At 45.6% G+C, this 23,473-nt stretch overlaps 1 protein-coding gene across 1 annotated transcript; it reads right to left on the minus strand.

The window, feature by feature from the left end:
* Positions 1 to 1,093: 1,093 nt before the first annotated feature.
* On the minus strand, positions 1,094 to 2,587 carry LOC145428802 (uncharacterized). The gene is made up of 2 exons (XM_080301519.1): positions 2,167 to 2,587; positions 1,094 to 1,846 (listed from the first exon to the last, which is right to left on the minus strand). Exons 1-2 carry the CDS (start codon positions 2,318 to 2,320, stop codon positions 1,599 to 1,601), a joined length of 402 nt encoding a protein of 133 aa, XP_080157645.1. The 5' UTR covers positions 2,321 to 2,587; the 3' UTR covers positions 1,094 to 1,598.
* Positions 2,588 to 23,473: the final 20,886 nt, after the last annotated feature.

The raw sequence follows: 23,473 nt of genomic DNA on the forward strand, positions 1-23,473 counted from the left end.
CGGATGTCGCGCTAAACAACAGCAGCACGTTTAAGCTTGATCAGCTGTTGTTAGAATTTATTTAATATTAATTTCTAGTATCAGCTGATGTTTGCTGGAGCCACAGCTGTAAAGCTGCTGGTCATGATATCGGTTTGTATATGTGGTGAGAGGGAAACATGAAGATGAAACCAGGAGATGTCCTTACTGAATCATCAGAGCTGAACAGGTGATGGAGAAACAGGTTTACCTTTTAGGTGACATGAATGAGTTGAAGGGAAGTTATGAACTGTTTCTGAGAGATAAATAACACCAGGATCCTTTTTTAGGTAGCTGACAGCTGGTAACTGTGCAGGTGCGGATCTAGCAAAGTGTTGCCAGGGGGCAGGTAGGGCATTAACAGGGAGAGGTGGGCACAAAGAAATACTTTTCTTTCTTATTCTCATTTAAAATGTCTAGCTTTTAAAAAATAATTATCTGAATATTACAACAAACGATTGATAGATTAATGCATATATACCATCAAAACAGTGTACATCACTGTCACAACAGCGTTTGTTTTCATTCAAAGGCTTTATAATTTTTCCTATAATGGTGGGCCAGTCTCTAGTCAAAATGCCCGGGCCAATTTTCTGTCGCAGTCCAGCCCTGTATGCAGCTCATCTGCAGTCTGGTGTTACCTACATCTTCCTATTCAGAAGGCAGAATTTCCGAGTTCTGAGTACAATCGAAAGCACCACGACTGCAGTTTTTGTGTTGGATGTAAAAGGCGCACATGACGCTGTGACGTAGGCTAGAATCATGGCAGCAGTCAATGACGGTCCAGGCGTGGGATTTCTCTCGTGGAAATATGCACATTATCTTTTCCTTTCTATTGGTAGGTGGCACAGTGCACTTGTGGCAAGTAAACAAGCTAGAAGACTGGCAAAGTTATGGAAGCAACACATTAACAAGAGAATTCTGAGTAAAACCAAAGTTACTTTCCCTAGTAACTAGTTACTTTGAAAGTAACGAGTAACTTGAAGTAACTGAGTTACTTTTGAGAGAAGTAACTAGTAATGTAACTAAGTTACTATTTTAAAGTAACTTACCCAACACTGAACTCATCTTTTATTTTCACGTTGATCAGAGTTACAGAAAGAAACACACAAAACAGTCCGATCCTCTGCTCTCTGACACGTTTTACTTCAACAACATGAAAGCAACCAAAATTTCCATTAATCTGTTGGTTTCTGTTGGACTTTTTCACAGAGCTCACTGTTCAGGTTTGACTCAAGACCTAATTTCTGGAGCACTTCAGTCCTGAAACCTGCTGAAACTCTGCCATGTTCTGCTGTTTGGAACATCTTTGTTTGTATAAAGCAATAAAATAAAATCGAAAATTGTCTCTGTGAAAACCTTTGATGTGAAAACGCAAAACCAAATAGATGAGCCAGCGCTCATGTTTCCACTCTGTAAGTGGATTGGACAATTGAATATTGAAAGGTGTAAGCTTCTTCTGGGTGAGTCATAATTTGCTTTCCTGTGAGTGCTGACCTGTGAGTCTGATGGAGAACATCTGGCAGTGCATCACATAAGCTGCAGCTCCTGTGAAAGATCCACCTCGCAGAGAGCGGCGATCAGAGCCTAGCCTGGGATACTTTTCTCCGCACTACGTCGATCACCCGTCGGGCGTTATTCACCCTTCCATCCGCTCCGCCTAAATCCATTTCATCATCAATGATGACGCGGCGCTCCAGGAGTTCATCCAGCAGCCTCCTCAGGACAGGTTCGGACACTATGTTGATAAACTGAGAGCGAAAGGCCATCAGCATCTCCTCTGCCGTGCAGTCAGCAGCGGGCTTTAACGGATCAGGACCCGGAAGACCTGAGAGAGAGAGGGGAGGACAGATTAATGCTGAGCTCAGATGTGAGCTCCAACCACAAGAGCCTCAGGCAGTGTGTGGATGTGTTTACTGTAAGCAGGACTGAGGTCACTCAGTCAGTAAATGTCTGTGTTATTGCATAGATACTTGTGTATTACACACAATGGAGAGATGCTAACTGTGTTTCATTGTTCTTGTGACAGTGACAATAAAGATAAAGAGATATTCTATTCTATTCTATTCCATGTCACACTGGACCTGAGTTTGAAGCTCTGTGTTTCACGTATAACAGTCATAGATCACGCATCCCCCTGAGTCTCACCTGAGTGTCTCCAGCTGAACTGCTGATTCAGCACATCCACCTGCACTCCCTTGCTCTGACAGCCCACCTCCTTCCTGTCCTCCTCAGGACTCTCCCACTGACAGCCCACCTCCTTCATCCTCTTCTCCTCCCTCCTGTGACCATTAACGATCATCTGGAAAACCTGCAGGGAGAACCACAGAGGACAAACTTAATGATCACATCATACAGGGCAGCTCACAGCTGCAAGACGACTGCACCACCCAGTGTTTGTGGGTGAAGAGTAGGGATGGGTACCGGTAAGGGCACCGGTTCTGACATAAACGGTAGTAACCAGACCGAAAAGCAGCACACTGCTTTATTTTCGGTGCTTTTTTTCCCTGTGATGTGATACACTTCAGATTCAAATGTCAGATGTTAGAAGTTTTCAGAAAACACAGCAGCCTTGGAGAGCATGCAGAGAACGCCAGCCCACATCAGCAGCAGTTCAGATATGCTCTGGTGAATGGCTTTCACCCGCCATTGCTGATTTCATTAGGAAACAAAATGTTTAGACTATTCTTTAGATTGACCTGATCAACAACAGCCTGTGCTCCAGACCATAGATTTCACTGAGGTGGATAATTGTTAAAAGTAATCTGCATTAAGTTTAGGGTTGCTCAAATTCAGTGCAATGACATATGAGATGAAGAATACAATGAAAATATTTAAAATAATGAAGTGCATAGGGGTACTTGACCTGTCATCCTATTATGAGCCATTGTTGACATATAGAGCACACCTATAAAAACAACTAATATGCTGAACCCTGTATGAAACAGTTGAAAATTACATGATGGAGAAGCTGAATTGAATATGAAAATCTTGACCATTGTGCAAGTCTTTTCCACTGTGTGCGGCAAAGCACGGAACCACTGTGTGAGGTTGCGTTGCGGTTTCTTCTGAACTGATGAGCAAGCTACACATTATCAGAGCAGGAGCTGGCTGAGAATGCATCAGAGGGAGGGAAACAGAGCTATGATAACTCGAGCATACAGCTATCTGAGAGTTCAGTTTCTTCCTCACACCTCAGATGCGCAGCAGTTTTCCTGCATCTTGACTCATGTGTGTAGAGTGTTCATAGTATCAGCATCATGTTTTTGCTTGTTTGTTGTGTTGGGTTGAAAAATAACTAAATAAACTTGTGATCATACTTATGGATCACCATGGCACATACCATTGGCGCTGTGTAAAAGTAATTGTCTCCAACTGTGAAAGCGGTGATTCTGCAGCTCACAAGCTATCGCAGTGGACAAATAAAGAAGAGAGAGAGAGAGAGACACAAAATTTAAATTGTAGATGAAAAATAATAATAAGGAAACGGTTTTGTGTTTCTCACCCAAGAACAACTACAGTCTCACTTTCTGTTTTTAAGAAAGGAGAGTTCACAAACCAGAGAGAGAGATGTGTGTTGTTTTAAGCAGTTGTGGGATTATAATATTATTTTATGCCATGTTAGACCCCTAATTAAAGATTGTGAATTATTATGTAGTTTTAGTTTGCATTATTCTCCTGAATTAGAAGAAGCTGATAACTATTGCATTTGTTAAACTGGTTTGCATTACATTAGACTGCTGATTTATGGTGAATGAATGATATTGTTTTATGATGCATTATACTGCTGAGTTATAAGAAATACTGTTCGTAGAAAGTCATCGCCTTATTTGTCTGATTAGAAGAGAACAGAATATGCTGGAGTTTTCTGCCCCATCTCAGCAGGAGCAGATAAACAGGGAGCCAAGGTCGTAGCTTAGGCGCTGTGTGAGAGAAAGCATGTGAATGTTTAGGCTTTTATGATAAGGTGGGGGCACCAGAGGCTATAAGAGTTTGATCAATGCTCCACCATTTTGAGATCTGTGTTAGGTGCCGGCTGTGTGCGGACAGGGATAGGACCCAAGATGCAGACTCCAAAGACAAACTTAAACCAAAACAGCTTTAATGCTGAACGCAAACATGACATAACTGGAAAAAACTCAAAATAAACTAACACCGGTGGATGGGCAAAACACACAGCAAAATAAACGGTAGATCGCGACACGGACACAGAGAAACACAGGGCTTAAATACACAGAGGGAGCAATCAAGGAATGAGTAACAGGAGGGAAACACAGCTGGGACAAATCAGAACTGACGAGACCAAAGAAGTGTAAACTGAACACACTGAGAAAAGACAGAGACCTTCAAAGTAAAACAGGAAACACATAACACGGACTGAACAAAGACACAGACTCACATTCAGGCACTACAAAGGGAACAGAGACGTGGGACCAGGGCAGACACAGACACTGACTGGACGTGGAAATACAGCAGACAAGGAAGACAGCAACAAAGGAACACAGACAGAAAACCAAAACACTAACACTCTAACCAAACCCCACCCAGAGGACCTTAACTAAGAAAAACCCGTAAAGCAAAGCTAGAATATAATGAAATAACAAAATCAAATAACCAAAAACACAAGACACTGGGTCACTGACCCAGGAACCCTAACAATCTGATGCCGTCTGCGTACGGTGTCCATCTCCCACGCGTGTGATCATTAAAATCATCGTTTGACTCAACCCGGCCGGACCAGTGTTGTTATTGTGGTTTTTCCTTTTGTCTCCATCCCCAATATTTGAATCCGTAACAATTGTGACAGAGGTCTCACTCTGGAGGAAACTCTCAGCACTTTCCAGCAGCTCCTCCATTATGGAGGACGTTCCCTCACTGTAACAGGTGGAGGAGAGAGGAGAGGAAGCACAGGTGGATCCTCTGAGGAAGAGGAGCGTTCCTACAAACCACGTGATCACATGAGCAGAGGGGCGTGGCCTTCAGTGGTAGTAATAAAGGAACAGTCCACATGTTCCACTTTGAAGGCTCCAACAAAGCAGACCTGTGATCACTTTGACTCAGTATGATGGATTCTTTGGATTTGTCTTTGTTTCTCTGGCTTTTCTTGTGTGTCTGTAGCTGTGTCCCAAAACGTCGGCCGCATCCTTCGGAGGACCCGGCCTTCCTAGCCTACGTGGGCCGGGTCCTGCAAAGACTGAGAAGGCCAGAAGTGTGAGGCTGTGAAATGGGACGGTCCAGCCTTCAGATCTGTGTCACCGCTGTGTGGGTGGAGTTTAATAAACTCGCCGTCTGCTCCTTGCTATCTAAAATATTACAGGACACTGGAGTAAACTCTCGACCGTCTCACACTTCTGTTTAATCAGTTTTCTGTTTGATGTTTATTCAGCTGTGTGAAAATCCCGCAGGAACCCACCGATGGATTAATAAAGTTGTATTTAATCTAATAATCTAATAACTTTGATCTCAGTGTTATGGTTCATTCGATTTAGGGAAGAGAAGAAAGCAAGCCCAGGCCGAAGTAGGTGTCAAAAAATAGTGACCTTTATTACACACTTTGCGCAGTCAGTGTGGGAAAGACAATTTGCAATCCAATCCTTCGTCAACTGGACCATCCCGTCTCCTTATATTGCCATTATGACATCACAGTTGGATCTTTACTGGAAATGATCACAAATGATAACAATTCCCCGCCTATCAAAGAGTTTTCCCTTATATAGACATCAACTGCTACTCTTAAGAGAAAAACAAGTGTGTATTACATTGTGCATTTTGTGAAAGTGTATCTATCAGAGAAACTGTCCTCAGACGACCCTCCTATTATTACTAAGTGTGTAGGTGAACGTGCGTGTGTTACATAAGTGCATGCATGTGGTTACAGGCCGGCGTACGTGCAGAACTAAACGCAGGCGGGCCTGGGCCCAACAGGACTGGTGGGTCTGAACGGTGTGACTGCACTAAAGTGCAACAACTTAAGCAGATAACAAGAATGATACAGAACCTCAATAAACAGTCAGTGTGCATTAATATTTGCTCAGAGTAACACAGATGTAATTAAAAGATTATTCTGTCCACTGATTCAACAATGGTAAATGATTAATCAATGATAACTGATTATGAGAATACAAAATAAAATATCTCCTGATCACACTCCTCCTCTTTGGCCTTTAGAAAAAAGGCCAACATTTAGAGATATTGTGTCACTCCTCCGTCCAAGTGGCTTCTCGCAACGGCATCATATGTTCCGGACCAGCTGACCCAGCTGAACCAGAAGCTATGGCCCTGCTCACCAGATTACCCAACACCTGCCTCACCAGAGGAATGAGACAACACCCGATCAGCAATAAACCTAGAAAAACTAAAAGAGAAAACATGGCAGACATAAACAATCCCTTATATTGCCCAAAAACAGATGTGAACCAGTCTCCCAGCCTCGAGTTCACGCCTGATTGCGCATGCATGGTTCTAGATAACGCTTTCAAATTCTCCAGCGCCCGCGTGACCGTTCCGTCCGGAGCTGTATTGTTGGGAATAAAGGTGCAACATAAATCCCCAAACATCGCACAGACGCCTCCCTTCTCAGCCAATAACATGTCCAGCGCCATTCGATTTTGGATTCCCATTAACGACGTCGGACCTAATTGTTCTGCAAGACCTTCCACCGCGTCCCTAGTGAATGTGAACGCTGTCGTGGATCCATTAACATACCCAAACTCGACTCCGCCACTGGCTTTGAGACACCCATCATCCCCACCTGAACCAACCGCACGCTTGACTTTTTTCGACGATTTGATCGGTTCGGGCTCTGGAGCGGATAGACCTCTGTGTCTGGGCAATTCACCTGTCTGCCAAAAAACAAAGAAACACGTTATAACACTTATTAACCCCAACACCCCCGTTATTCTCCAATTTTCCCACAATTTCATGATGACTGTTCCCAGGCTCGTATAAAGTTATGAGTATAAAAATATGCGAGTAACATACAAAACTATTACGATTCCTTTAAACTATCAAATACTTTAGACTAGAGCCCTAGCCTATTTAAGAGCCTGGAATGGATTCCTCCTTGGCGCGTGACGCTCCTCTTCTTTCTTCGCCTCACTCAGGTTAGACTACTGAGGAGGACCGTGGCACAGGGGGAGAGAGGATTATTCTGCCTCTATGTTCCCCCCTGCGTCGATGGGGTGGAGGCTAGCTCCAGCAAGCTCTCGTCCGCGACTGCACACTGAGACCAATGGAACCAGGTCTCCCCTTTCCCCTTCAGACGGACAGCACTGGTGGTTCGGGCAGTTACTTCGAAGGGTCCGGTCCACCTCGGGTCTCTCCACTTTCGCTTAATGACCTTCAGCCACACCGCCTTGGCATCGGGGATGGACCTGTCCTCCGCTTTCACCCCTTCTCCAACCTGTTGTGTGAAACTAGACACAAGAGCTTTTAATTCTTTCCAACATTCAATATGTTTTCTGTTACTTTTTACACTTTCTTCCGCCGGAACTGTTGTCCAAGGACCTGGAAACTGTCGTCCTGTCAACAGCTCATATGGTGTGAAACCTGTGGATTGATTAACACAACATCTTATTATCATCAATGCAATTGGCAGGGCCGCTACCCAATTTAGCCCCGTGTGAGCAGAAATCTTAGCAATTTTATTCTTCAGGTTTAGATTCATTCTTTCTACCTTTCCCTGCGACTGGGGGTGATATACCGTGCCAAATCTATGTTGCAACCCCAGCTTCTGTTCTACCTCTGCCAAATCTTTGTTTTTGAAATGAGTCCCATTGTCGGACCTAATCCGCTTAGGGAAACCATGCCGGGGGATGTAATGATTGATTAAACACTTAATCACACTTTTTGCATCCTCCCTCTTGGTAGGCCATGCCTCAGGCCAGCCCGTCAAACCATCTACGCTTACCAGTAGATATCGAACTCCTCCTGGGCCTGGATCAATCATGTCAGTGAAGTCAATGACAATCTCTTCACCTGGTCTTTCTGGAATGGGGAACTTACCTGCCTCTGGTTTAATCACTGGCTTCGGATTGTGCCTCCCACAGATCAGACACGTCCTAGCCTTCTCCTTGATCATATCCTTCAAAAAGGGATGCCACCAATGGCACAGATGTCTCCCCATCTGGGCGACACCTACATGTCCAAGGCCGTGCGCTTCGGCAATCTTCTGTTTTCCCAAGTTGGCTGTCAACACTGGTCGACCGTCAGGTCCTCGCCAGAGACCTCCTTCTTCCCAGGCTCCTCGACTCTTCCAGATCCCCTTCTCTTCTGGAGCGGCCTCCCCTTGGGCCTTCCTGGCTTCCTCTAGCATGTTAACTCCTAATTCTTCTTCCACCGTTATTTGTACCATCTGTCGTGATGCTTTATAACCCGCTGCCTCTTTTGCAGCTCGATCGGCTTCCTGATTTCCTCTGGCCATCAGGCCGGTCCCTGAGGAGTGGCCTTTGCATTTTATGATGCTCACCTCCTCTGGATCTCCCAAGGCCTGCTCAAGTTCCTCCATTTCCTTTTTGTGGCAGATTGGTGCGTTATCTGCTGTCCTGAATCCTGCTCTTCTCCATTGGGCCAGCTCCACATGAGCCGCTCCAAAGGCATAAGCTGAGTCCGTGTAAATGTTGACTCTTTTTCCTTTTGCAAGTCTCAAAGCTCGACTTAGAGCAATTACTTCTGCTCTTTGGGCTGACTGCTGCCCTTCAAGTCTTCCAGCCTCCTTCACTTCAAATGCAGCCCCTTTTCTGCAAACTACCGCGTAGCCTGCTTTTAATCCTTCGTCATCCCTGTAGCAGCATCCATCTGTGAACCAATCTTCAGCTCCTGTCAGAGGTTCTGCTTTCAAGTCTTCTCTTATCTTCTCGTCCACTTCAGCTCTCTTTGCGCAGTCATGAGGTTCTCCTCCTGACTCCATTACATCTGCCATGTTAATTCCTTCATGTGTGAAGGTCAAGTTAGGAGCGTCTAAAACTTTACACACTCTCTGTTGTGTAAGAGGTGTCATGGTGAAGGCTTGTGAGTTAACATATGCCACCACACTGTGGGTGGTCAGCACCTTCAACGGATGGTCCCTCACTATATGTGCTGTCTTTTGTATAATTTTTGACACCCCAATGGCATGCTGAGTGCATCTTGGGTGCCTTGTCTCTAATGGATTCAGCCTGATGCTGACGTACATAAGTACATCTCTTCCTCCCCCTTTTTTCTGAAACAACACCCCATTAGCTATCCCGTGTGTTTCAGAAACATCAAGATAGAAGGGTTGTTCATAATTAGGGATAGCAAGATCAGCCGATCTGGATAAGTCCTGTTTTAATGCAATAAACGCCGACTCAGTGGCCGATGTCCATGGCAGTTCAGCCTTAAGATTTCTGACACCTGCCGTTTTTACCAAATCCCTCAACAGGGCTGTTTTGCCTGCATAATTTGGAATGAAGTGCCGGCTGTATCCTGTTAACCCCAAGAATGAGAGCAACTCCTTAACCGTACGCGGTCTTGGATGTGTCAAAATCTGATCACGATGAGTATTTAGCAGACCCACTGATTTGTGAGCAATGACACGGCCCAGAAATGTTACTTCTGGTCGGACCAACTGCAACTTTTCTTTACTGACCTTGAAACCGCACTCAGCGAGTCTCTTCAGTATGGTAAGTGAAGCTGCCGTGCATGCCGAAGCAGACGGAGCTGCAATGAGCAAATCATCAACATATTGCACTAGTGAACACCCCTCTGGGAGATGGCATGGCGATAAAGCTTCTTTCAACACTTGGTTGAAAATGCCAGGGGAAAGTGCAAACCCTTGTGGCAACCTTGTGTATCTGTACTGTTGTCCCCCATATGTGAATGAAAAAATGTCCCTCAGAGACTCATGCAATGGGAGACAGAAAAATGCATTCGCTAGATCAATACATGTAAACCACTTCTGGTCTGGTGTTAATGCCGTCAATGCTGTGTATGGATTTGGGACTGGCACCGTGTCAGTACGTAAAATGGCATTGATGGCTCTTAAGTCATGTGCCATTCTGTACTTTCCTGTCCCATGCTTCTCTACTGGCAAAATAGGAGTATTCCAGTAGGGTTGAGAGGACTCAAGCACCCCTACTTTCAATAGCCCCTCAATGGTTTCTGCAATTCCCTCCTCAGCTTCTCTCTTTTGCCTATACTGTGGTTTCCAAATTGGAGTTTCAGACTTCAGCTGGAATAAAACGGGCGAACACGTTGCCTGGCCCACATCCGTAGGCCCTGCTGACCACAAGGTGTCAGGAAGAGTCGCAAGTGCGGCAACTGCATCCGCATGGTCTGTTCTTTCTCTCCCATGGATTCTTGAGATTTGTTCATGCTCCAACATCACTGTGTCCTCTGATTGACAAGTGATACGATAAATTTTGCATTTTGGCGAGTACCAAACGTCTGGAATCTGAGTAGCTTGCCAGCCAGGTTCCTCGAGGGCTCTCTTGACCATCGTTCCCAGCTCCTTCGCCTGATGACTCTCATGGACCGCCAATGTTATATGGGGCACTGAATCAGGTCCCATTTTGAACCAAGGCCGTTGTTCGTCGGTTAATTTTACTGCTGCCGCGACGCCCTCCGGACCGACATAGATGTTTTGAGAACACACATTCCAAGTCTGGCCTTCAAGGTCAGACTGGAACAGGTCCCTGTAAATTTCATCATCATTTCTATCATAATAGAGGGTGACATGGAACAGATCCCTGGGGAGAGAGAAGACTGCCAAGGCCATAATCCAAGGTTTCCACAACTGATATTGTCTTAGTATGCCTTCTTCCACCATACGACCCCAATAGATGTCAGCGGTCGTTTGTTCACAGTCTTTCAGCAAGTACTGGTTCTTTGAAAATGTCCCCAGGCACGGAAACTCTTTTCCTCCTGGAAGTGTAACTGTTAGTCCATCAGCTGAACACATGATGGTGGCCCCCAGTTTAATGAGCAGATCCCTGCCCATCAAGTTCACAGGCACATGGGGAGACACCACATAGCTGTGCTTCAATGTCTGTTTTCCCAGCACCGTCAGGGCTGGATTGGTTGTCGGCAGCGTCATTGGTACCCTAGAGAACCCCACAACACTGACCACATGGTTGGAAAGTGTGGCACTGTTTGGTTTTTGTTTCAGTGTTGAATAGGTAGCCCCAGTGTCCACAAGGAAGGTCATTTCATCTCCTTCCACACTCATTGACAACATAGGATCTGCCACTCCCATGTTGTCTGGTCTCTGTGGGTCCCGTCAGTACAGCTCCTCCTCTCCGCCCCAGTAGCCCAGGGGATACTGAGCCGCTGGCGCCATGCCTGGGTTCGGAGCTTGATGTCCCCTTGTCTGGCCCACTCTGCCTCGAAAAGTTCCCTGTGCCTGGGGTGATGATGGATAACCTGTTTCTGGTGGCCATGGCGTAGGACAATTACGAACCCAATGTCCTCGTCCTCCACACCTTCGGCATACATTCGGGTCCAGCATAGGTCCCCCCAGACCACGGCCCCTTGGTCCACCTCCCCTTTGGGATCCACCACGTCCCCTCAACGACCTAGTAGTCTTCCTTGCCTTGGGAATTCATTGGCGGGCCATCGGTCATCAGGGTACAGAACCGGATTCAAATCTGGCCAATCAGGCCCCGGATCGCCCCGTGGCTGCGCCACCAGCATCTTCTTAGGTCCATCTTTGTTTTCCTTTTTCTTTTCGTTTAGTTTTTCTCTCGCCTCTGCCAATTTCAATTTCACTAACTGCCCTTGCACCTCCTCCAGCTCCTGTTTCTTCTTGTTCACCTCGTCTTTCTCCAGCTCAAGTCGATGTATAATGTGCCTCTCCCATTTTGCTGAATCCGCCACCGCAAAGTCAGGATTCTTTTGTAAATCTGTTCTTACTCGTTCTGGGAGACCTGCTAACACTGCAGATCGGAACCACGCCCTTGGTTCTCCTTCCCGCCCAGGATGTTCACCAGTTTGAAGAATCCACTGTTCTTTTGCATGCTCCATAAACTCTCTAGGGGAATGTTCTGGGCTCCAAACAATCCTAGGTGTAGTACCAATGTTATGGGTCGGATACTTCTCACGCACTGCGTCAGAGAGAGCATTTCGCACCCTTGCATAGGGGACGTCGTTCGGTTGGCATACAGTTCTTGCTATCTCTTCTACATCTGCGAGGCCTCCTCCTCTGAAGGTCCTCCCACCGATAGCTCGGAAATCTCCCAGGGCCAATTCCTCTCCTTCTGTAAGACTTCCTAGTCTCCTCAACCAAGCGGCTCCTCCCTCCGTGATTGGGGGCAGCTGCTTCACCAGAGCCTCAAGATCTCTGATATTGTAGGGGTGGTAAACTGGTTCACCCCTTACACCCGTCAATAAAGGCATTGTGAGGGGTAATTCCTCCTCTGCGTCACACTGCCCTTCTCCAGTTGGCAATGCAACAGTCTTCCTCTGGTTCTTCTCAAAGATGGACGGTCTTTTATCTCTTGGTTCCTCCAGAACCCTCCCAGAGCGAAGGGTCGTCATTCCTGTGGGAGCCTGAAAATTTGGGGCAAATCCTCCCCTTTGCAGGTTTGACACTTGTCTGGATTTTCGTGTGTTGCTTTTTACTGAGGCCGCCAAGTCCTTTTCCAAGGCATAAAGTGTTTGTGCTACGCGATGTGGTGTTGCTACGCCTTCCTCCTCCAATTTTCTCAAGAGGCGTTCCAGCTGTATCACGGCCTCCCGATTGTCAGATTCTTTTCCAAAAACGTGGCCTTGCCACTGTTCTTTCTCAGAATTATCAACTGTTGACCTCTGATTGGTTTTATGGGTCGCCTTTGATGGCGCCATCTGATACTGCATTGAAGGTGAGTCTTCCTCTGAAGTCCAGACCTCCTGGGATGGATTTTCCTGGCTGGGCTGTTGCGATGTCACCTGACCGGTACTTGTAGACGCCACAGGTTGAGCTTCTTCTGTAGCTCTATCTGGGCTAAAAAGAGAGGGAGGAATCAAGATCAACCCCCGTGTAGTGATTCCTTGTGATGTCCCAGCAACTGGGTGAGGCTGACTTACCTCTGATGCAGCTGCCGCTGATTGAGGCTGCATCGCTTTCTGTGCAGGTACCCCTGATTGAGACTGCACTACTCCTGTGTCTGCCTCCACTGTGGCTGGAGCAGATGTCGATGGTGTAGGATTCTCCTGCAAATTGACAATTCCACCTGTCACGTTTCCTGTTTTTCCTTCCGGCCCCCACATAGTGCCACCCTCCAAAGTCACCACTGGACAAATATAAGGAGGGGGTGGGGCACTCAGGAAGTCCTTCAGGCTGGGATATAGCTTTCCCTCAGCCTCAGCTTCCTTTTTTAAGGCTGGCTTGATGTCGTTCACTTCCTCTTGCATCCAGTGGGAAACACCTTGGGAGATAATCATAAGCTTACAATACTTACTTTGTTTTTCCATCATAAGTTTCTTTTCAGCCTTTATTTTCCTCCCCTGAAAGCGTCCTAAGGGTTCCTCTTCAAGCTCCTTGATCCTCTTTTCACATTTCTCCCCTTCCAGTTGAAAGATGGAATGCAGAGGGATTCTGTCCTCCAATGTCTTCTGTTGATTTTCACATAATTCCTTCACTTCTTTTTCTAAATCCTGACACTGACGAGCAATCTCTTTTGAAGAAGTCCCTTCAGTCATTTTAATGGCTTTCTTCAATTCCTGTATTTGCTCCTTCAGTGGCTTGTATCTCTTTCCCCCACCAGGGGTCGCCTTTTCCTCTTCAGCCATTTTGCTTTTTGACCTCACTTACCTTACCAAAATGGCCGGTCTTAGGCTCCTCCCTTAGGGGTTGCCTCGTTGTATTTTCCTTTCGGCAGTCAGAATCTCACAAGCTGGTCAAGCCGAACTTCCGCTAGGCTCCAGCCTGAGAGAGAGAGACCGCCCACAGACACACATACACTCACACACACACTCTCTAATCCTCCTTTCAAGCTAAAAGCTTGACAAACGTCTAATACAACAGTTTTAAGCACGCAAAGCCAGCGAAAATTCACTCTCACATTCACTTCCCTAACAACTACAAAGTTTTCACATACAAAAATAATCCAGACAATCTACCATGCACCGTCTTCCCTCCTTATACGAGAGACTCAACCAACTTTTAAAAGCTTTATTTACACAACATCAAATAAAGCACAGATCTCTGCCTTTTCCAGGTAGAGAAGGAAATACGACCCAACTAAAAATCTCCCAGCAATCACACAAAGTTCTCAAATTTTGTCAAGATATTTATCCCCGCACTCCTACCTTACGGGAGTTTTACACAAGGGATGATTACTCATGGAATTCTATTAAACCATAGTCACATTAGGAAAACACAAACACAAGACTACAAGGTTTAGTTTATTTAATATACTGAAATCTTTTAACCATACTTCTGAGACCCCCTTTCACCTAACAAAGAGAAGCTCAGAAGGACAGAAATGGAGAAATAGGGAGATGAAACCAAGGGCCGCAGCTGTACACACACACACTCCGCTCGTACTCGCGCGCGTGTGCCCGCTACCGCGCAGCACCACACAACCCCTCCTTTCTCCTAAGGAGAAATACACACACACACTCTCCTCTTCTCTAACAGCGAGAGAAGAGAAAGGCGTTTTCGTTTTTTCACACTCTGGATCCACACAGAAGAAATTCAACAACACAAGACAGTTTATACAATTTACACTTTTAAATTCACACACACACACGGGTAATTTATATTCAATATACACACGGGCCCGTATAAACATAAACACACCGCATGCCAGAACCACTTATCTCGTTTATTTCTCTAGCGGTGTTCCTATACTTTAGACTGATTTAAAAGCATCTATAGCCCAGGGCCGCGCCCTTGCTGGTCAATTAACGTTTCAAGTACGCCGCCTTGAAAACGGTCAGATTACTAAATTCTAATTAATTTATAACCGTTTCCCGCAGCTGGAAAGGAGCTCCACCTCTGGCGCTAGTATCAAACGCACGCCTTCAGCTTTACTTAAAACTCTCAGGCCAACGACGTTGTGTGGTCCCGGCCGAGTCTAACTCTGTCGACCAATGAAGTGCAGTAAGAGAGTGGTCTTTTGTCGACCACTCTGGTCTGTTTGGGATGCTCGAACTTCCCCGGCAACCAACCGAGCAAAAAGCCTAGCCACGCGTCCGCAATTAGGAGTCGCCGCCACGGCGCTGAGCAGCTGCGCTCTTAAGGGACCGCGTCCCCCGTCCTAACACCCTTTAATTGTTTTAAAAGCTTCACTGTGGGCACTTTGCCCCCCCAGTTTAATTATCTGAAGCCCAAAACCGCGTTTTTGCTACCCAATTAAAACCAAATTATCCCTACACTACCAGGTGATCGGCTGGCATCCAACCACCCCACATCAGTTTTCACACACTGTCACACCTTGACTTAAACACATAACTTCTTAACTCAAAATTCACCCCCAAAATAAACAGCAATGAATTTAGTCAGACTAATATGCCCTATTTTAAAACTAATTACTCAAGATCACTATGGACCAACGCCAGAAGCCTATACTGAGTGAATATTATTTAATTCAATTTAGTTTTAACTTCCAATATAGCGCCTTTGGATAAACATCAACAGGTGGCACTACTCACCTTTCTTATTCCGCCTGGCGTCACTCAGATAAGCTGCTGGCCTTCGCCCCTTTGTCACCTCAACAACGAGCTGCGGGTCCCACTCCTCCCCAACCGGGTTTTCGGCACCAGGAATTGTTATGGTTCGTTCGATTTAGGGAAGAGAAGAAAGCAAGCCCAGGCCGAAGTAGGTGTCAAAAAATAGTGACCTTTATTACACACTTTGCGCAGTCAGTGTGGGAAAGACAATTTGCAATCCAATCCTTCGTCAACTGGACCATCCCGTCTCCTTATATTGCCATTATGACATCACAGTTGGATCTTTACTGGAAATGATCACAAATGATAACAATTCCCCGCCTATCAAAGAGTTTTCCCTTATATAGACATCAACTGCTACTCTTAAGAGAAAAACAAGTGTGTATTACATTGTGCATTTTGTGAAAGTGTATCTATCAGAGAAACTGTCCTCAGACGACCCTCCTATTATTACTAAGTGTGTAGGTGAACGTGCGTGTGTTACATAAGTGCGTGCATGTGGTTACAGGCCGGCGTACGTGCAGAACTAAACGCAGGCGGGCCTGGGCCCAACAGGACTGGTGGGTCTGAACGGTGTGACTGCACTAAAGTGCAACAACTTAAGCAGATAACAAGAATGATACAGAACCTCAATAAACAGTCAGTGTGCATTAATATTTGCTCAGAGTAACACAGATGTAATTAAAAGATTATTCTGTCAACAGATTCAACAATGGTAAATGATTAATCAATGATAACTGATTATGAGAATACAAAATAAAATATCTCCTGATCACATCAGCCAAACCGATTTACTCCGGAACAAATAAAACACAGAAAAAAGGCAAACAATTACATTTTTAAGTTATCCGAGTGACTTATGGTAAATGGCCTGTACAGTGCTTCACTTGGTCCTAAGGACCCCAAAGTGCTTCACACATCCAGTCATCCACCCATCCACACACACATCCACACAATGGTGATGGCAGCTACAGTGTAGCCACAGCCGCCCTGGGGCGCACTGACAGAGGCTGGGCCGTGCTATGAATTCTGGGATATGGTGGGCCACGAAGGACACACCCGACCCATCCTTCAAACTCGGGGAAATGAAGGACGCATTTGAAGGAGTCGAGGAATCGGGACAGCCTTCGTCGCCTGGCTGTGACGTCATCGGCCTTCAAATGCGGCCTCCGGAGGATGCAGCCGACGTTTTGGGACACAGCTTGTGTGTCTTTGTTGGTCATGTGACCTCCCAGGGACTACACATGGAAACGAGCAGTTTAGCTCAAATCTGGCAGGTTTCCATCGTCTGTTTTTGTCCTGATGTCCATGAACATGAACACTGTCCCTGTCAAACACGTCCAGATAATCTGATCCAGTGTTGTTCTTCTTCTGTGGTGTTTGTGATGGAGCAGCAGCTGCTGATCCTGATGTCCTCCACCAAGGGGGCAGCAAATTCAGCTGACTGTCATCATTTATTAAAAAGATGTAACAATGTGACATAATGCAATATAATAGTGTCAGTTACACATTGTGGGTTGCACTGTGGCCAGAATGGACATTACCTCCTGCCTAATGGAAGCTGTCAGCCATCCTGCAACCATGAATTAGATAAGCAGAAGTGAAGGGATTGTTAACAACAATTTAATAATAAAATGTAATGTGATAGTTGCACTTTATTAGCTACCCACAATCGTATCTTGGAGCTGTGTGCAGCTGAGGACAGTCTTATTATTACCAGGTGAGGATATGTAACAGCCACAGTCTGTAGAGATGATGTCACCATGGAGTGGTGATGTCACTGGAGCTGCCAATATGTGCTCCAGCCAAAGCTACACCAGAGGGTTGTGCTGTGTAACAGGTTGGTGCAGGTGGTGTTATCTACATTTGAACATTAGGCAACAGTCTCATGAAGACACTTTATATTGTTCACTAAAGACCAACAATAACAGAGACAAAGGGAGAGCAGCAGAACTAGTGCTAACAATTAGCACTGCTAGCCTGCCCACCAACACCAGCTAATGTTCTAAAAACGATGATCAATGATTTTGCTGTAACGGCTCCAGCTGTCTGTGTCAGGGACACGTTGGAGATGAAGTGAGTGATCCAGTGACAAAGGTTTGGAAACCTGCAGTCAGCTGAGACTAAAGGAGTCACCTGACCGAGAGACGAAATGTTTCACTGAGAACGTCCAGATGAACAGAATCAACCTTTGGGATAATCTGTTCCACACATCCATGTTTCACTTACTGCATTATATTTCCTCATTGCTGTGCACACAGGCCTGTGGCTTATAACCAACTCCAAGTTCAGACTCAGAGGCTGCTGAAGCTGTTTTCTGGAACAGAGACGTGTTGGATATAAAACCAACTCTTCTTTATGTGTCAGCACTGAGGAAAGGAGCAGCTTCGTTTCTAAGTGTATGAAGGACTGTAGCAGTGTGTGTGTGAGATTTCACAGACAGAACCATGTCAAAAACACAACTTCAGGTCAAAACAATACAAAATCAAAGAGTCTGATCAGAAGGATTAAACAGAGGAGTGTGGGACTGTTTTTAACAGACAGCAGGTTAAGCCAGGCTGGAGGAGTAAACTGAGCCTCGGTGTGAGCAGCAGTGTGTTTGACAGGAAGCTGAGATAAACAGTCTGGAGCCCATTTAGTGCTTCATATGAAAGTGTGAGGATTTTAAAGCAAATCTAAAATCAAGCAGGAGTCAGTGTGAGAATGATTTGTGCTTTTCCTCAGTCAGATGCTGGGAGTTTCAGTTCATCCATGTTCAGCGTGCTGTGCTTTGTGTAACAGGAGAATATGACAGTATAAATCAAGTCTTCATGTCACTGAAAGCCTCCACAGTCTGCTATGGAGGTGCATCAGTTTGGATTTACAAGAAGAACATTTCTTAAACCTGCCACAAGATGGCGCTCCAACAGAAGGGATGTCCACAGTGTAACACAGACACACACATACTGTGTGAATGTGTGAGTGAATGGGCTTTCAACACAAGGCTTCTGCTGCTACCTTTAATTACATAATTAGCTAACAAGAACAAACTGTTAATTACCACCAAAGAACGGCTCCAGATTTTAGCTGCTGACCATTTTGTGAAACGTTGATTACATCAGCTTATTGTTGATTTTTCAACCTTAATATCAGCTGCTTTAAAGGAGCCTGGTTCTCTCGCAGTAACACTTTTCTTCACTAGATGCAGTGCAGGCACAGTCTGTGTTTCTAAACTACACACTAATGTTCATTGTTGTGCAGCTAAATCCTCCCTCTGGATGGGAAGAATCCCTGTCAGGCTTCAAACACCTGGCTTGGTGTTCTGGAGCTAATGTGTCACCTGTGAGGACTCTGAGATGAACACACAGCAGACACTTCAGTTCTCCGTCTGTGTGTCCTCAGTTTCCCAGCATGCCTTGGCTGTGGTGGTGGAGGTGAATGAGGGGGAACATGCTGCTCTGTCAGCACTCAGGTTTCATACCTGGTGATCTCAGAGGACAAAGCGGCGTTACAGCAGCGCACGTTGATGAGACCTGATGCTCTGAACAGTTCAGACTTCAGCCTCACTCTGAGAAAACAAACGACTGACTGTCAGCAGCAACTACACCTGCTCCATCAGTGACGGAGAGAAGAACTGAGACTGAGAGACATACAGCTGCAGGTCAAAGGTCAGAAACGCCCGCTCTTTGTACGGGTCAGGAGTTAGTACTGCAGAGGTCAGAGGTCAGCTTGCTGACAAACCATTTGAAACAGTTTGGAGCTAAAAGCACAACAGCAGAGGAAAGAAGAGACACTGCAGAGATGATGCAAAATATTGTGTTTTGTTCTCAGCTGTCAAAAAGTGTAACACACGTGTTCCAGCACAGCCTTTGTGTACTTTCACTTCTCCATACTGTCCATTGGAAATCCTGTTTGTTACTTTTTGATTTCAGTCCATGTGTCCAAAGCAAACTTCTGTCCCACACTTTCTCTGCTGACTCTTCACCGATGCTCAGATGATCTCAGATGATTTCACCAGAACTCATCAAAATTCGGGCTCCACAGAAACCCAGACGTCACTAAACAAGCGTAACAAGCAAAGTGAAAACTGGTCGTTCAGCTTTATTGACCAAAGATAAGCTCACATGTCACCTCATGACACAGACACTTATTTCCACAGCATGCACGAGGACTGACAATAAGTGTCTATAAAGCCACTTCTATCTGCCACACCTGTGCTTCTGTCATGGTTGCTCTCCTCTCACTCTGTCATTTATCCACAGTCTGCCTCCCTCTGCTCCGTCAGCTGACGTCCTCTCTACACCACCTGCTGTGTTTTATCCTGCAAAAACACATTTAAGAAGCGTTGCACCGAGTAACGGGAGTAACTGCTATAAAATCCATTTAAAGGAGGTGGTGCCGAGTGCTGTGACTGGGGTCCCACCACTGACATCACGGGTGGAGGACATGTTGGAAAACTGCTACAAAGTGCTGTGCAGCCAGCAGAGCTTACATGCAGGACAAAGCGTTATAAAAATAGCTTTGTCCCCGTTGCTGTCACTGAATTAAATAAGAACTGTTTTTGATTCGAAATATTAAAGTATGTGTCACAGTGAGCTTTATATATTTACTAGGTATGTGTGTTTTTAAAGGGATGTCAAATGCTGTCATTTTCCTGTAAAGCAAATTTACCTTGCCTTTGGGTATAAATAAAATTACCTTACCTGCAGACGCTGTGCGCAGAGGTTCAGGAGCAGAAGTCCCGTTGTAAACATATCACGGCAGACCCGACGATGTTTGCATGAACGCGCTTTTTTTAAAAGTCAGGTCAAGGCTCCAAAAGCCCAAAGGCGATATAACAGTTTGTGTTTGCTACATGGATCATTGTAGTTCAGCTTTCCTTTGTTATATTTCTTTAAGAGCTCAAAATGTGTTCATTACATAAATCAAATGTAATTTTCTCTGTAGCACTTGATGGATTTCATAAGCAACACACTGTAGTTGTTCACACAAAGCATAAAGGTAAAAACAATATACACAGTGTTATCTTCATTTTAGATGTCACAAAGTATTTGCGGCTCCCAGTGTTTTCCCGAACCCTGACCCTTTGCGTGGAAACCGGGTCCAAAAGGCTCTTTGGGTGTTAAAGGTTGCTGACCCCTGCACTAGGCCCAACTGACACATATATTTGATTCCAAATACAAAAAATAATGTGTAACCTGCTGGAAGAATGTAGGAGGTTGAGACAGGATCTCAACACTTGGTGTCTGCAACAAAAGACAACAATATGTGGGCCGATCGTGGCTCAAGAGTTGGCAGCTCGTCTTGTAATCGGAAGGTTGCCGGTTCGAGCCCCGGCTTGGACAGTCTCGGTCGTTGTGTCCTTGGGTGAGACACTTCACCCGTTGCCTACTGGTGGTGGTCAGAGGGCCCGGTGGCGCCAGTGTCCGGCAGCCTCGCCTCTGTCGGTGCGCCCCAGGGTGGCTGTGGCTACAAGCTTGCCATCACCAGTGTGTGAATGGGTGGATGACTGGATGTGTAAAGCACTTTGGGGTCCTTAGGGACGAGTAAAGCGCTCTACAAATACAGGCCATGTAATGGCAGAAACATTCTCTAGTGTAAATCCTGACTAGTTCATTAACTACAGATCAGTTTCAGTGAACATTATTCACAGAGGGATCTGAGTTCCTTATACCAGACTCTACAGAAACTGTAACACTGTGCAGCTCTGCGACTCAACAATATGACAACAATGTAACACACACTAGAATCATCAAATAAAGCCCCACTAACCACTAGAACTAGAACTAACTAACTAGCACTGGACACTTGCATATTAGAGATTTCTACCACCATAGGAGGCGAGATATCATCCTTGAACCAGAGCATCCAGCCCTCAATTTCAGACATAAAAAGCGACGTGGCCAGGCATGATAACACTTTGACTGAACTGCAGGACTGTGCCTCGAACCACTCTGACACCATCGCCACTCTCCAGGCCACTGTGGAGCGTTTGTCTGCGGAGGTAAAGAAGTTAGATGAGAGATGTGGAGGTCTTGAGGCACTCCAGGAGGAATAATTTAAGAACTGCAGGAATACCAGAAGGCACAGAGGGACCCAAGATGACTGAGTTGGTTCACACCTGTTGGCGGAGGCCCTATCTCTCGAGGAGAAGCCACTCATCGATCGAGCACATAGAGTGAATCGCCAGCGTCCCAAACAAAGTCATCTTCCTCGGCCCATCATCTTGACATTGCACTACTACCACATTGGTGAGGAAATTCTGCTGAAAGCTGCAGAGAACAAGAACCTGATGTATAAGGGTTTTTAAAATAAACATCCTCCCAGATTTCCCTCCCTCTGTTGGAAACGCAGAGCCGCATTTGCAAATATGAGAGGAAGACTACGTGGGATGACCGGCGTCAGGTACAGACTGCTATATCCTGCAAAGCTGTTAGTGACCCATGGTGATGTGAGGAAAAGCTTTACCCATCCCAAAGAGACCGTAGACTACGCAGAGAAGCACCTCTCCCACCCACCTTCAAATGTATTAAAAGCAAGGATATATCTATATGTCTAACGCTGACACAGCACTGTGTTTCTTCTTTTCCCTTTATATTCCATGTAAAGGTGAATATGGAGCGTTTATGGAGCTCGTTCATTGACCAGCTGTCAGTTAGAAGGTAAGAGTTACTAGGTTAACAGAGGTTAGCAGTAACAGTACGGGGAAGTATATTGTGTTGTTCTTTTGTTGGTTTTTATTTTATCCTACTTTACTTTGTTATTTTGATTTTACCTGTTGTGAGTGCTTCCCGTAATTCTCCTTTTTCTTGCGCCGCTGCGGCCAGAGTTCACAACATTACATATTTTTGTATCTATAAACAGGAAGCTGACACTCTCCAGACTTTATCAAAGGTGTGAGCGTCACAGCAGAGGCCTTTGTGTCAACGTAGCTGAAGACAAAACACAGAAACACATGAAGGAGATTTTCCTGGCCTGGATTTTATACAAATATTCTGCAGTACATCAAAAATGAAAGAAAACCATTAGTCAACATATGAACATCACCTCTGAAGTTACAGAGCTTTGATTGGAGACACAGCTGAGCGTTTTGCATTTTGCATAATTAATTACATAATTAATTATGTAACCATAATTAAATGGTTACATCATCTTTAAAGTCCCCAGAGATCAGGAAAAGGGCCTGAGGGTGCTGTGTTTGGAGTCTGCTGGTTACAGTGTGCAGGACCTCACAGGCTGCTGCAGCGTTAGCAGAGGGCGGGACATACACAGCTATCATAATCACGTGTGTAAACTCTCGTGGTAGATAGTACGGTCTCATGCTAACCGCTAGCAGCTCAATGTCCTTACAGCATAGCGTCTCTTTGATAGATAAATGCCCAGAGTTACACCATCTATCGTTCACAAACACAGCCAGACCCCCTCCTCCCTTCTTACCACTCTCCGCTGTTCTGTCATAAGAGGCTCAGCAGCTAAAGCAGCACACCTGGGTCTCCCAGCCTATTAAAAGCAGCCCTTTGCTTCACCTGCTTCACTAAACATTATTATTTTAAGCAGAGTGGTGTGATTCATGTAGGCATTGCTGTGTGACAGGATGACTTTTCTTGCACACCCACCAAATGAGGGCGCACATGCTTCCACGCCCACTGGTGACTGCACACATCCTTTCAAGGAAGCATTTCATTCATCCCTAACAAATGGAAGAAAACACTGTGCAGCGTGTTCAGGTTTGAACGTGGCCCTGGCCTCTCTCTGCATCCACCTGGCACATGCAACACACATCCACTCCCTGCTGAACTGCTTGTATTTGATGTGTTGAAGTTTTGGTAAAGTTTGAATAAATTCCACTTTATTTATAGGAACATTT

The sequence above is a fragment of the Astatotilapia calliptera genome, chromosome 5, assembly GCF_964374335.1.
Source record: "Astatotilapia calliptera chromosome 5, fAstCal68.1, whole genome shotgun sequence".
Lineage (NCBI taxonomy): Eukaryota > Metazoa > Chordata > Actinopteri > Cichliformes > Cichlidae > Astatotilapia > Astatotilapia calliptera.

Excerpts from the sequence above, each read along its gene's own strand:
- LOC145428802 (XM_080301519.1), bottom strand. The coding sequence starts at position 2,320 with ATGATCGTTAATGGTCACAGGAGGGAGGAGAAGAGGATGAAGGAGGTG. Across the intron at positions 1,847-2,166 it reads GTTCAGCTGGAGACACTCAG|GTCTTCCGGGTCCTGATCCG; the intron begins GTGAGACTCAGG and ends TCTCTCTCTCAG.